The sequence below is a fragment of the Scyliorhinus torazame genome, chromosome 17, assembly GCF_047496885.1.
Source record: "Scyliorhinus torazame isolate Kashiwa2021f chromosome 17, sScyTor2.1, whole genome shotgun sequence".
In the NCBI taxonomy this organism is placed as follows: domain Eukaryota; kingdom Metazoa; phylum Chordata; class Chondrichthyes; order Carcharhiniformes; family Scyliorhinidae; genus Scyliorhinus; species Scyliorhinus torazame.
The window spans coordinates 108900501-108914958 of NC_092723.1; the positions used below are offsets into that span (position 1 = coordinate 108900501).

Below are 14458 nucleotides of genomic sequence, written 5' to 3' on the forward strand. Positions count from 1 at the left end.
ACCTAGGGAGCTACTACTGGGCAGCAAACGTGGCGATGATCCGTAAGTGGGTTATGGAGGGAGAGGGGGCGGCATGGAAGAGGATGGAGATGGTGTCCTGCAAAGGAACGAGCTTGGGGGCGCTGGTGACGGCACCGCTGCCGCTCTTGCCATCAAAGTATACCACGAGCCCGGTGGTGGCGGCAACGTTAAGGATCTGGGGCCAGTGGAGACGGCATAGGGGTGCAGTGGGAGCATCGGTGTGGTCCCCGATCAGGGGTAACCACCGGTTTGTCCCGGGGAAGATGGACGGAGGGTTCCAGCGCTGGAATCGGGCGAGGATTAGAAGAATGGGGGACCTGTTCATCGACGGGACATTTGCGAGCCTAGGGGCACTGGAGAAGTTTGAGCTACCCCCGGGAAATGCATTCAGATATATGCAGGTGAGGGCTTTTCTGAGGCGACAGGTCAGTGAATTCCCGCTGCTCCCGACACAAGAAATTCAAGACAGGATGATCTCAGGTGCATGGGTCGGGGAGGGCAAGGTTTCGGCAATACACCAAGAGATGAAAGAAGAGGGGGAAGCGCTAGCAGAAGAGTTGAAGGGTAGATGGGAGGAGGAGCTGGGGGAGGAGATCGAGGAAGGTTTGTGGGCTGACGCCCTGGGTAGGGTTAATTCCTCCTCCTCATGTGCCAGGCTCAGCCTGATACATTTTAAGGTGGTTCACAGAGCGCACTTGACGGGGGCGAGGTTGAGTAGGTTCTTTGGGGTAGAGGACAGATGCAGAAGATGTTCAGGGAGCCCGGCGAACCATGTCCACATGTTCTGGACATGTCCGGCACTGGAGGGGTTCTGGAGAGGAGTGGCGGGAGCAATACCTCAGGTGGTGAAAATCAGGGTCAAGCCAAGCTGGGGGCTAGCAATATTTGGAGTAGTGGACGAGCCGGGAGTGCAGGAGGCGAAAGAGGCTGGCATTCTGGCCTTTGCGTCCCTGGTAGCCCGGCGAAGGATCTTGCTAATGTGGAAGGAGGCGAAGCCCCCTAGCGTGGAGGCCTGGACAAATGACATGGCTCGGTTCATAAAGTTGGAGAGGATTAAGTTCGCCTTGAGAGGGTCTGTGCAGGGGTTCTACAGGCGGTGGCAACCGTTCCTAGACTACCTCGCGGAGCGTTAGAGGAAGGTCGGTCAGCAGCAGCAGCAACCCTGGGGGTGGGGGGGGAGGGGGGAACGAGGGATTGTTTGAGGGGCCGGATGAGCGGGGGATAACATGGAGGGTGGGGAAACTGGCACGAATGGGCGAGAGCCAGTGTATAAAGCTATGTAAATATATCATCTTACCATGTATATATCTTGCTCAGGGCGATTTTGTGTTATTTTGTTACTGGGGGGTGGGGGGGGGGTTATTGTTTGTAAAGGGAAAAAATTGTTTTGTTAAAAAACTTTAATAAATATATATTTTTTTAAAAGATAAGGATTCCCTTAAAAGTAAGACCTCGTTGGCAAGGTTTTGTTCCTGAATTCTTGCCTTCCTGAATTCTTGAATCATCGATTTCTTTGTGATTTCTTTCTGCTTTTATGCTTAATGTTTTTTTTGCCATGTATTTAACCAACTTAGATACTGTTTGATATTTCATTTCTAAGTTTTGATTCTGTTCTTATGCGAGTGGATTAAAGGGAATAAATAGCAATAAAGTTGTATTTTGGACACCTCCAATCAACCAGGCAATCAACTCTTATTAGAAAATAGAATAAGAGATCCTACAACTGGGAAGATTTTGCTCTTTCCCAGGTTGCATTTGTAGCCTGAAGGGGTACCGATCTCCTTAAGAAGTCCTGTTATCTTTCCCATGCTGGATCGGGGGTTTGACACATAGAGGACCAGGTCATCCGCATAGAGAGAGGTTCTATGCTCTCTGCTCCTCTCCCAATGCCCGTCCATCACTCTGCCGATCTAAGGGTGCTGGCCAGTGGTTCGATTGCCAATGTGAATGGAAGCAGGGATAATGGGCATTGCAGACTCGTTCCCCTGTGCAGCCAAAAAATAACTGATGGCATTCGTCCATTCACTTGCCATAGGAGCGTTGTACAGAAACTCCACCACGCAGTCAACACTGCTCCAAACCCAAACAGTTCAGGTACCTCCATGAGGTACTCATTCTACTCAATTAAAGGCTTTCTCAGAGTCCAGGGAGATGATCACCTCTGGTGTCCTCTCCCCGGACACTCGGGTCTTTGTTCTTTTTGGGGGATCAATGAGATTGAGGCCTGGGCCAGTGTGGGCTAAGAACAAACTCAGAGTTGTGGCGTTGTTGGAGGTTTCATTAATGTCCCATGACTGTTTAACCCCTGGTTCTGACCTGGGTTAGGGTGCTCTTTCGGAGGGTCGGTGCAGATTTGATGGGCCCAATGGCCTCTTTCCGCATTGTAGGTATTCTATAACTTGCTGTTAACCTAATGAAGACTGCAAAAACTTTGATCTGGGTAAGTGTGAGGTGATGCACTTGGGCAGGACAAACAAGGCAAGGGAATGCAAGATAAGCAGTAGGACACTGGATAGCACCGAGGATCAGAGGGACCTTGGTGTGCATGTACACCCGCCCCTTAAGGTGGCAGAGTAGGTGGATGCAGTGGTTAAGAAGGCATGTGGTAATAATTATAATAATCTTTTATTGTCACAAGTACGAAGTTACTGTGAAAATCCCCTAGTCGCCACATTCTGGTGCCTGTTTGGGTAAGCCGGTACGGGAATTGAACCCACGCAGCTGGCCTCGTTCTGCATTACAAACCAGCTGTGTAGCCCACTGAGCAAAACCGGCCCATGTGCCTTTACTTGCCTTTATTAGCCGAGGCATAGAGTTTACAAGCAGGGAGGTTATGCTAGAACTGTATAAAATGTTTGTTCGGCCACAGCTAGAGTATTGTGTGCAGTTCTGGAATTCACAGTACAGCAGGCATTGCCAAAGTCGGGGGCGCGACCCCGCAGGTGGGTCGCGGGCGGGTGTCGGGAAGGTCGCGGAGCCGTCCATCGCGGTGCTCTCGATCGCGCAAATCCACGCGCAACAGCTGCAGCAGCCAGCTTTTAATAACGGCGGCTGCAAGCTGCCTTCAAAATGGCCACGAACATATTAAAAAGATGCACCCGCACTGAGCATGCCTGCTCATCGGTGAAGTTACTGTGAAAAGCCTCCAGTTGCCACGGGTACACTGAGGGAGAATTCAGAATATCCGATTCACCTAACAGCACGTCTTTCGGGACTTGTGGCAGGAAACCCACGCAGACACAGGGAGAATGTGCAGAGTCTGCACAGACAGTGACCCAAGCCGGGAATCGAACCTGGGACTCTGGCGCTGTGAAGCAACAGTGTTATCCGCTGTGCTACCATGCCGCCCTTGAGGGGGTGAAGTTTGGATTATTATACCCGGCCCGCCTGTGGGGAACTTTCCAGAAACAGGAGGCGGGATGTTCCTGATCGATGCCGAAATCGTGAACAGCGATTGGGCGGAGAATGGCTCCCGACGTCAAAATTGCGTAAATAAAAATGCCTTGAATAAAAATATTTTAAGAAAGCATGTATCAAAGGTCATTTAACTTTCACCAATAGTATAAAATGGTTGCTAACAAATTGGAGACTTGTGAAACACCACACCTGAATGGTGTAGACTGATTTGATATTTTAAGTGTCACATCATTGCCCAAAGCTAAAACCTCAGAGTTAAGATTATTCATACCAAGAGGAAATTATGCAGGAAATAGGCATAGGTCCAGGAAATATACGACATAGTTATCACATGGATCAGAGGATTCCAAATATTCTTGTCATGGAATAGGCAAGGCATCAACCAGGAAACTGGGAGCAGGAAAAATGCTCGGGAACTGTAGGGTGCTGCTGATTTTACAAAAAAAGAGATTTGCTTTGTCCTTACTTGTGACAATAAAGATTATTAATGGCAAATGGGGTGCGACCACCTTGATTGCTACTTTGGCTGAATTAATTAAAACGTGAATAGTTAGTACACAAATGCCACCTCCCCTGCAATCCAGACAAAGCACATGGAAACATATAGTGGTTGGGATTCTCCGGTTCCCAGGCAGTGCACCGTTTGCTGGCATGACATTCTATCTTCCCGCCGCTTGCCAACGGGATTTCCCATTGTAGTCACCCCACGTCACCTGGAAACCTGCAGCGGGGATGTGCTGCCAGGCGGAACAGGGAATCCCAACGGATAGAATCATAGAATCATAGAAGTTTACAGCATGGAAACAGGCCCTTCGGCCCAACCATTCCATGCCGCCCAGTTTTTTTGATGGAGAATTCCGGACAGTATTTACAGCAAACAAACAGGTCATTTGGCCCACACTTGGTTTATTCTCCCCAAAAGCGCCTTCCCGTCCTACTTCATCTAATAATCCAGCCGAGGGTTTGAAAGAAAGTTGATGAGAACTTCGCAGGTGGCCGAACCATAATCCTGCAAAGTTTTCTGGTTCAGGAATTGTACCTTTCAACTGAAAAATCTCACATGTCATTTTGCTACTTAAATAAGGTGACGGGGAAACCAAGGCATTGTAGACCAGTTAGCCTATTTTATTAATGTTTCCAGCTGATCTGAGTGAACCAGCAGAATAATAATCTTTATTATTATTGTCACAAGTAGGCTTACATTAACACTGCAATGAAGTTACTGTGAAAAGCCCCAAGTCGCAACATTCCGGCGTCTGTTCTGGTATACTGAGGGAGAATTCAGAATGTCCAAATTTCCTAACAAGCATGGCCGGGATTCTCCGATCCCGCGGCCATGTTCTGACGCCGGAGTCAAAAGCGGCGCGAGCCACTCCGGCGTCAACGGACCTCCAGGCCCAGGAATTCACCCCTTCCTGGGGCTAGTATGGCACCGGAGTGGTGTCCACTGCTCCGGCACACCATGGCCAGTGCGAGTCCGTGCATGCGTGTGGGCTCCCGTCCCCGCGCCAGCCCCTGGGCAATATGGCGGAGCCCTACAGGGGCCCGGCACGGAGGAACGTAGGCCCCCACAGAATTAGCCCACCTGCCTATCGGTAGGCCCCGATCGCGGAGGCCACCCCGAGTCGGATCCCTCCCCGCCCCACCCCCCCAACCAGGACAGCCCCCGCAACCAAAACTCCGAGGTCCCGCTGGGTGGGACCATACGTAACCCACGCCGACGGGACTCGGCCGAACTCGGTGGGCACTCGGCCCATCGAGGCGTGGAGAATCGCCAGAGGGGCCGCTTTCAATGGCCCCCCGACCGGCGCAGCGGCGATCCTGCGGGCACCCGAGAATCGGCGCTGGAGAATCGGTGGGCTGGCATCGGAGTGGCGTGGCGCGATTCACGTGCCCCCCCCCGGCGATTCTCTGACCCGGCGCGGGTTTGGAGAATCCCGGTCCATGTCTTTCTGGACTTGTGGGAGGAAACCGGAGCACCCAGAGGAAACCCACGCAGCATCGGGGAAAACGTGTAGACTCCGCACAGACAGTGAACCAAGCCGGGAATCAAACCTAGGACCTTGGTGCTGTGAAGCAACAGGGCTAACCACTGTGTTACCGTGCATAGAATTGCAAAGGGTGGATAATGCCAATATAAACAGAATTACATTTTTAAGAGGTGATTAAAGTTAATGATAGGAGAATATTTGTGAATGTTACTTTATACGGGCTTCGTGAATCTCTCACGGAGACTGATAGCAAATTGGACTTGAAGGCACATTAGCAACATTTAGGAGGCATCTGGATGGGTACATGAATAAGGAGGAAATAGAGGGATACAGACCGATTAAGGGCAGAAGGCTTTTTTTTAGTTAGGGCATCATGATTAGCACAAGCTTGGAGGGCCGAAGGGCCTGTACCTGTGCTGTACTTTTCTTTATTCTTTGTTCATTAACCTAGTTAGGTAGGTATCCTAATTGGCAGGATGTGACTAATGGTGTCCCACATGGGGCCTCAACTATTGCAAATGTTGCGGATGGGATAGAAAGCCACATATCTAACTTTATCAATGACACAAAGAGAGGCCGCATTGAAAGCAGTGTAGGCGGATCACAAAGAGATATTAATAGATTAAGCCTATGGATAAAACTGCGACAAGTGGATTTCAATTTAGCCAAATGTCAGGTTCTCCATTCTGGATAGAATGGTATACTTTACAAATACTGAAATATCAGAAACAGTGGAGGCCGAGAGAGATTTGGGGCATTGAGATGGGGGCAGGGGTGGAAGTCCGGGTACGTACATCGATAAAATATTGTGAGCAAGTTAGAAAATAATCGAAAAGCCTCATGGAAGGCTAGCCTTCACATCCAGAAGATGGAAATTCAAAGGGGTGGACGTTATTCCTCAGTTATTTATTTCCCTGCCTAGAAGACACCTGGAGTACCCAGAGCAGTTCTGGCTATTAAACGTCAGAATGGATATATGGACCAAGGGGGGAGGTGCAGTGTAGATTTATTTAACCCTGCCGAGGGTATGGTTAAATTGTAAGGAGGGATTACACAAACTTACGTTGTACTTCATAGAAAACTATGGCGTGGTTTTATCGAAGTTTTCTAGATGTTCAGATGTCCAGATAGAGAGAAATATTTGGGCAGACAAGGACTATTAAAGCCAGCCCTTTCAGGAGTGAGGTAAGGGAACACTTCAACAAAGAATGATAGAGGATTGGAGTTCTCTCTTGCAAATGGCAATTGGCACAAGTTAATGGTTGTATTTGAAATAGAAATGGAAAGATTTTTGTTAACCAAGGGTATGAAGGGACATGGGGAAAACCTGGGTCTATGGTGTGGGGTCACCAGTCGACCAGAATCTCATTGAATCGAGGGACGATTGACCCTAACCAATTCCGATGTTCTTAAAGTCAGACATGTGCCCTTTCTAGTTAGTTGGATATCAGAACTACCCCAACCCAGGGACACAGATGCAGGTTGCAGTGACTCCATCATTGTCCTAGCTACCATTTCTTCACTCAATAAAAGTCAGACATATTGTGGCAGAGGTGCCTGAGACCAAAGGTTTAAGATGAGGAGTAAGTGGTTTAGAGGGGACTTGAGGAAACATTTTTTTACTCAGAGGGTGATGAAAATATGGAACACGCTGCCTGATAGGGTGATGGAGGCAGGTACTCTCGCAACATTTAAGAATCATCGGGATGAGCACATAAATCGCCAAGGCATAGTAGGCTATAGACCAAGTTGGTATTTGATGGTCAGCATAGACATGGTGGGCCGAAGGGCCTGTTTTGGTGCTTAATGACTATGACTTGGGACTTTGCTTGGCCTCAATCACTTACTGACACACCACACAGGCCCAATGAGCAATCAGAACTATGAAATCCTGGAGGTTTCCTCAGGTGACCTCCTGTCTGGCACCCCACACTCCCCTAATCAAGTTGCCTAACATGCCCATCCTGGCAATGTAATAATAATCTTTATTAGCATTACAAGTAGGCTTACATTAACACTGCAATGCAGTTACTGCGAAAATCCCCTAGTTGCCATATTCCGGCGCCTGTTCGAGTACACTGAGGGAGAATTCAGAATGTCCAATTCACCTAACAAGCACGTCTTTCAGGAATTGTGGGAGGAAACCGGAGCACCCGGAGGAAACCCACGCAGACACAGGGAGAACGTGCAGACTTAATGTAACACTAATTGGATAATGGCAAGCTTGATCGATAATTCTTCTATATCAGCCTTCCACAGCACCTCATCTTCAATATTTTAATACCTAATAAATGAAAGTGTCCAAACGTTTTAATTACACATGGAGAATTCTCTTCTCTCTCCACAAATGCTGTCAGCCCTGCCGAGGTGGTCCAGTATTTCCTGTTTTGCTCTCCTTTGTCACTCAGCATTCACATGCCAGGAAAGTACTCTCCGGTGTTTTGTTCCAACTATAGAATCTCACAATGGTCTGCCCAGGGGCATGTTGTAATGCGTTTGCAACCCGGAGAGATGTTATTTACATTCCGAGCACACTCGGGAGCCAAGCCAATCATAGAAGAGGTATTGCATTGTTCCGGCATTTCTTGTATGGATCAATAATTGAGACGTCAACAAAGCCTGACTATAAAGGAAGGCTCATTGCTTCACGGAAACTCACAAACACACACAGTCAGGAGCTCGGAGCAAGCCTCACCCAACAGAGAAATGAATAAGAGGTTCCCGCTGCAAGTCCGCCTTATTGGATTGATGCAAAATAAGAAGGAAAAGGTGAGCTGTGTTACTGCTGCTTTGCAGATGTCAGTAATATTGTACTTTCGCCACCGCCACCAGGCATTACTAAACAAAGTACATTTTTTTCTCGTTTGAACATTTCATCTGTTCGTTTATCTGCGATGGATGTTTGATTTTCTTAACCAATATTTTCGTTTAATGACAGACTTACCTTGCCTCAGTCCTGTGGTCGGACCAGAATGATGTTATCGTGTACAGGACGTTTACAGAGTTTAAGAAACTGCATGTAAGTCCACTTTTAAAGCTGATGCCTTCAAATCATGACTTTGATTGTGTGAAGTGTGAGTGTGTATGTGTTTGTTTTAAAATCATTGCTCTTTGAATAACAGAAAGCTATTGTGAAGAAATACCCTCTGGAGGCTGGGCGTATTAGAAAGTCTGATCGAATTCTACCCAAGTTCCAAGGTAAGACAAAAGGAATTTTTTTTTTTAACTCAAAGAGTAGATTAGCTTTCATAGATTCCTTCCTGGAAGGCGAGATTACCTGGCGTTCTAGTTACACAAACCAAAAAATTGATATTTATTGATTAGAAAATTTTACAAACTCCAGTGTTATAAATTTGAAATTTTACAAACTCCAGTATTATATCCAAATATTCCAGGCCTGTAAAAATGATTTTTAAAAATGATTTATAAAAAAAAAAATGACAAGAGAATAGCATTGACTATTAAAGAAAAGGTTTTGAAATTCAGAATGTGAAATATTCTCATTCTATTTACCTTCTAGACATCTCCAGAAGGGAAAGGAGGCATGCCCAAGTGAATAAATCAGTTTTGAGGATAGGAATGCTGCAGGAGTACTGTGACCGGTTATTGATATGTTGTACGAAGATCGCCGGGGACCAAGATTTAACTCAGTTCTTCCTGGCCACGAAGCAAGACCTGTCACCTTCCTTCTCCTCGGACAGGTGAGCACAAGGCAACGGTGAGGCCAACGCCCCCTTGCCAACAAGTTACCAGGAGTCCACTCATTGCAGTGATCATTGACGATCAATCAGAGAGGAATTAACTCTGCAATGTTCATGTCAAAGATCTCAAGTCTTTAACTTCCTATGAGGGGTCCAGTCTTGTTAAACTTTCTCTCCTTCATTTTGCTTTAGTGTTATCATCATGCCATCTGCAGTTGAGAAAAGAAGAGAAACTCTGAGGCGTTCCGCTAAAACATCTGCCCAGTCCATTACACAGCCAGTTACTTCGGAGAATTACAAGTGTATTTCATCTTATGAAACAAAAGACACCAAGAACAAGTCGTTTAAGGTTTTGGAGGGCGAAATTGTCGATGTTATAGCCAAGAACTCATCAGGTAATGGGGTGGTGCAGCGCCCCCTTTTCTCAAATTTGAATGAAATGCATGAGGACAGATCACAGTAAATCCATTTGAAATGTTTACTTGAGTCCCAAATTGTGACGTTGGTTGAGGGAAAGGAGGGTCAATGATTGAATTGAAAAATAAGATTTTTGAAGCAATTGAAATTTGGTTTCTGGGAAACTTCTTGATATTCCGACGATGCATTAAAAAAAATAGCGTTCTGTCTACATATCCATAGAGAGTAATGTGTCCCTGTATGTTTACAGTGGGATACATAGAGAGAGCTAATAAAATGTGACACCGCATATTACCTGTTTAATTAAATCAACTGGTTTTAACCAGCTGGGACAATACTGCTTTTGCGCCCTTCAAATAGATAAAATAGTATTGTCCCTATTACATCGTAGTTCATTTACAAAACGTTGATGTATACCAACCAATTATTGATTTTTAACTGCAGATAATAGGTTAAACAAGAATGAATGTTTGATGTGGGCATCGATATCCTAATGGTTTTCAAACCTATCACTTATAGGTTGGTGGCTTGTGGAAAATGATGAAAAGCAATTAGCCTGGTTTCCAGCTCCCTATCTCAAAAAATGCTTTGGCTGTGTCCCATCTAATGCATCAATTATTGAAACAAGCGGTAAGTTAAGGAGTATACCGAACAGTTTTCACATTTTATATTAAAGTTGCTGTGTCCCATCTAATGCATCAATTATTGAAACAAGCGGTAAGTTAAGGAGTATACCGAACAGTTTTCACATTTTATATTAAAGTTACAATGTTCCATTGACACTACATTTTATAAATTTTAATAGCGTGAAAACTCATTTAATTGTTCTGATCTGGCACAATTAAAGATTGTTAGCAAAAGACTGCATGAGCACCATATATTTTCAATCTAATGTCCCAAAACCATTGATAATACAAAGTCTTGGCACTTGATAACCTAATTGTTCTTGCATGTTTTTAAAAATAATTTGTAGTGTAACTATTTAAGAATCTTTGACAGCTCATTGTTCCACACTTTGTTAACCAAGGATCTGTGCATTATCTAGCTCAATCGCAAAACAACTCTTGTCCTTTTTATAAATTGAGATTGTTCAATGGAAACAAACTTCAAAATTGGAAAACATTTCTTGGAAACAAATTATTTTTGCCTTTTGTGAGAGGTTAATCCAACCATGTTCATTTTCTGAGGGAAAAAAATGCCAATCACACTCATAAAATGCCTATCATTTCCATACCTGGAAGTATTATTTTCTCAGTTCACCTAATCATAAAATGCTACAGCACAGAAGGAGGCCATTTGGTCCATTATGTCTGTGCCAGCTCTTGGCATAAGCAACTCAACCATTCACACTCATCCACTTTTTACACATAGCCCTGCACATTGTTTTCTCTTCAAACGATTATCCAATTTCCTTTTGAACCTCACATTTGAGATCGCCTTCGCCACTCTCAGACAGTGCAATCCAGACCCTAACCGCATCTGCTTAAAAACAGTCTTTCTACATATAACCTTAGATGCACCATAAATTGCCGTTGTCTGGTTCTCAACCTTTCAGCTAAAAACAGTTTCTCTCCATCTACTCTATTCAGACCCCTCATGATCGTGAACAGCTCCAATGAATCGCCTCTTAACCAGCTCTTCACCAAGGAGGACTACGTCAGCTTTTCCAATCTGTCCAGAGAACTGAAGTCTCTCATCCTTTCAACCATTTTTATAAACCTACTTCTGAGTCCTTTTTCAACACCCTTTCCAAAGCCCAAAATTAGACACCGTACACCAGCTGAGGCTGAACCAGTGTTAGAAAGACCAGTGTTTTTCTAAACGTATAATGTATTATAAAAATTATAATACATGTTATGCAACATCCAACTAAGATTACAAAGTCTTTTCCAGTTTGTATGTGTGGCTGATTAACATTAAACGTTTATTTTGAAAATGACTTTGAACTTTTGTTTGCCCTCTATAAATTTAGAGTGTCAATATTATGTTGTTAAAAGCTATGAAGCGAAAGATGAAGATGAACTATCCATGCATGTAGGTGCCATGGTCGAAGTCCTGAAAAAGTCCAGTGATGGATGGTGGCTCATCAGGTTTGTCCTACTTTATTGCTAATCCATTGTTCCCGAATCAGTAGCTTCAAATAATGTATGACATCCACAAGTTGATGTGCTTCAATTGAACTGAATTAACATTTGTTTAAAAATAGGGGGCGTCATTCTCCGACCCCCCGCCGGGTCGGAGAATGGACGTTGGCCGCCGTGAATCCCGCCCCCGCCGAAGTCTCCGGTACCGGAGTAGGGGCGGGAATCGGGCAGCGCCGGTTGGCAGAACCCCCCCGCTCAATTCTCCGGCCCGGATGGGTCGAAGTCCTGCCCAGAAATTGCCTGTCCCGCCGGCGTAAATCAAAGCTGGTATTTACCGGCGGGACCAGGCGGCGTGGGCGGGCTACGGGGTCCTGGGGGGGGCGCGAGGCGATCTGACCCCGGGGGGTGCCCCCACGGTGGCCTGGCCCGCGATCGGGACCCATCGATCCGCGGGCGGGCCTGTGCCGTGGGGGCACTCTTTCCCTTCCGCCTCCGCCACAGCCTCCACCATGGCGGAGGCGGAAGAGACTCTCCCCACTGCGCATGCGCGGGAAACTGTCGGCGGCCGCTGACGCTCCCGCGCATGCGCCGCATTTCCGCGCCAGCTGGCGGGGCACCAAACGCCATTTCCGCCAGCTGGCGGGGCAACAAACGCCATTTCCGCCAGCTGGCGGGGCAGAAATCCCTCCGGCGCCGGCCTAGCCCCTCAATGTTGGGGCTCGGCCCCCAAAGATGCGGAGCATTCCGCACCTTTGGGCCGGCGCGATGCCCATCTGATTGGCGCCGATTTTGGCGACAGTCGGCGGACATCGCGCCGTTGGGGGAGAATTTCGCCCAAGGCTTCTGAATGTAACAACAATCTTATTTTAAATTTGTCATTCAATAGAATTTCACTGATTTAAATGTTCTACTTCAAGAACAACCTCATGTTATCAAAAAACTAGCTAAACAAGAAATAATAATAATAATCGCATATTGTCACAAGTAGGCGTCACTGTGAAAAGCCCCTAGTCACCACATTCCGGCGCCTGTTTGGGGAGGTCGGTACAGGAATTGAACCCGCGCTGCTGGTCTTGTTCTGCATTACAAGCCAGCTGTCTTAGCCTACTGTGCTAAACCAGCCCTAATGGCATAGTGACTTTGAAACCTTTTCAATTATGAGAGAATTTTACTTCAGCGGAATTAATTATCAATATTTTTAGTCTGAGAATTATACAAGGAATGGAATTTATCATTGTGCATTCTGAAAACTGGAGACTAACTTATATAATTTTGTTGATCAATAGGTATGATGGCAAATCTGGGTATGTCCCATCTCTTTACCTCCAGCCATACAAGAACCCTCATTCAAAATTACAGATTCTCACTAAACCAGCCAGGTACGCCTCCACCCCGAATCTCATCACAAGGGCTGAAAACCCATCCATGCTGTCGAGTAAGGTCAAGTTCAACTTCCACACAAGCCAAGCCATCAATTCTTTCTCACCCTCAAAGATCCCCAGTGATGATAGTGGACTGTATGAGCAAAAATCTAAATCTTCTACCAGCTTGCCGGACGATGTCGTGTCTGGAGATGAGCTAAGCCTTCACAATTCAGATGAGTCAGATAGCAGCCGAGCCAGCTTGGACGACAACACTAGCGCTGATGGTTCAGACAAGTTACAGTTATCTGAGGTTAGCAGTTTGCAAGACAGTTACCACATTCTTAAAGGCTCCCATAACATGTCAAGGCTGTTTGAGCAGAACCAAAATGTAGCTCCTCAAATCAAGCCCAAAAATCTGAACGATTCTGAAGTAAAAAAGTTAGAATTGAAATTCAGCCCTGTAGCTTCCGCAAGTGAGAACATTCCTGTTAAAAATATGACACCCAAAATACCCCCAAGGCCACACCGTCAAGAAATACTGTCAAGGTGTACGACCTTCACCAAGAATATGGTTCTGAGATCTCAAAATATTTCTGATTTGAAAACTTCTCAAACAAACTATTAGGTCACTCAAACAAAATATGGCGAGAAAGGGAGTTTTGTTTTGTCTTAAACAATGTTTAATTTTGAAATGGTATGCAGAAGCTGCAGTTTTTATACATTTATGTGAGGAAAAATGTAGGTGACCAACATTGCTATGATCATATTCATTTTTAAGTTATATTTTTATACAATTTCTATGTGGCGGGATTCATTTTTTAATCCTTAACTAGAGTTACAAAGAAGCAAAATGCACCAATTATTATGTTTTCTCGTGAAATTCTTCAATTGAACTGCAGTTCTTTCTTGGTAAGTGGCAGATAGCCTTGCACATTCCTATAATTTCATAATGAACATTATGTATTTTCATGTATTCACAAGAGAAATAGTAATTTTTCAATGCATATTTAATAAGATAGTTTTAATACTAATAATTATTTGATTGAATCAATGATCAGCAATTTTTTGAAATAAACGAATTCTTATTTATGATTATTTGTCTGTCATTATGTAAATATTGTGAAGTGATTTTAATGAGTTGTTAAAATGAAGACCATCATTGTTTTAAGAGTTTCCAGTAGTTGGATTGGTTCCTTATTAAAATCTGTTAATACCACTGGCTGCCTATAATAGATTCAACATCAAAGGACATGCTCATGGTCGATCCATACTCCAATCACCAACAACATGGCTGATTTTTAATTGCCATCTAAAGTAGTCAAGCAAAGGACTCTGTCACAAAATGGCTATAACTCAAAGAAGAAGTTCAACTACCAACGGCTTAAAGTAGCCTTGGCTAATCAATGCCCTTGCCCCATGAATACATTTTTAAAAACATTGTCAGCAAAGAATTATGAGCAGAA

General features: G+C 45.2%; 1 protein-coding gene across 1 annotated transcript; it reads left to right on the plus strand.

Moving 5' to 3' along the window:
• The first annotated feature begins 8003 nt into the window (after window positions 1-8003).
• On the plus strand, window positions 8004-14087 carry noxo1b (NADPH oxidase organizer 1b). The gene is made up of 8 exons (XM_072480856.1): window positions 8004-8198; window positions 8368-8448; window positions 8552-8627; window positions 8950-9130; window positions 9323-9525; window positions 10067-10177; window positions 11520-11637; window positions 12918-14087. The coding sequence occupies exons 1-8, from the start codon at window positions 8136-8138 to the stop codon at window positions 13618-13620; spliced, it is 1536 nt and encodes a 511-aa protein (XP_072336957.1). The 5' UTR covers window positions 8004-8135; the 3' UTR covers window positions 13621-14087.
• The last annotated feature ends 371 nt before the right edge of the window (window positions 14088-14458 follow it).

Bases quoted from the DNA above. Each gene is read 5' to 3' on its own strand.
- noxo1b (XM_072480856.1), top strand. From the start codon at position 8,136: ATGAATAAGAGGTTCCCGCTGCAAGTCCGCCTTATTGGATTGATGCAA. The intron at 8,449-8,551 runs GTAAGTCCACTT...TTTGAATAACAG, and splicing joins CAGAGTTTAAGAAACTGCAT to AAAGCTATTGTGAAGAAATA. The intron at 9,131-9,322 runs GTGAGCACAAGG...ATTTTGCTTTAG, and splicing joins CCTTCCTTCTCCTCGGACAG to TGTTATCATCATGCCATCTG.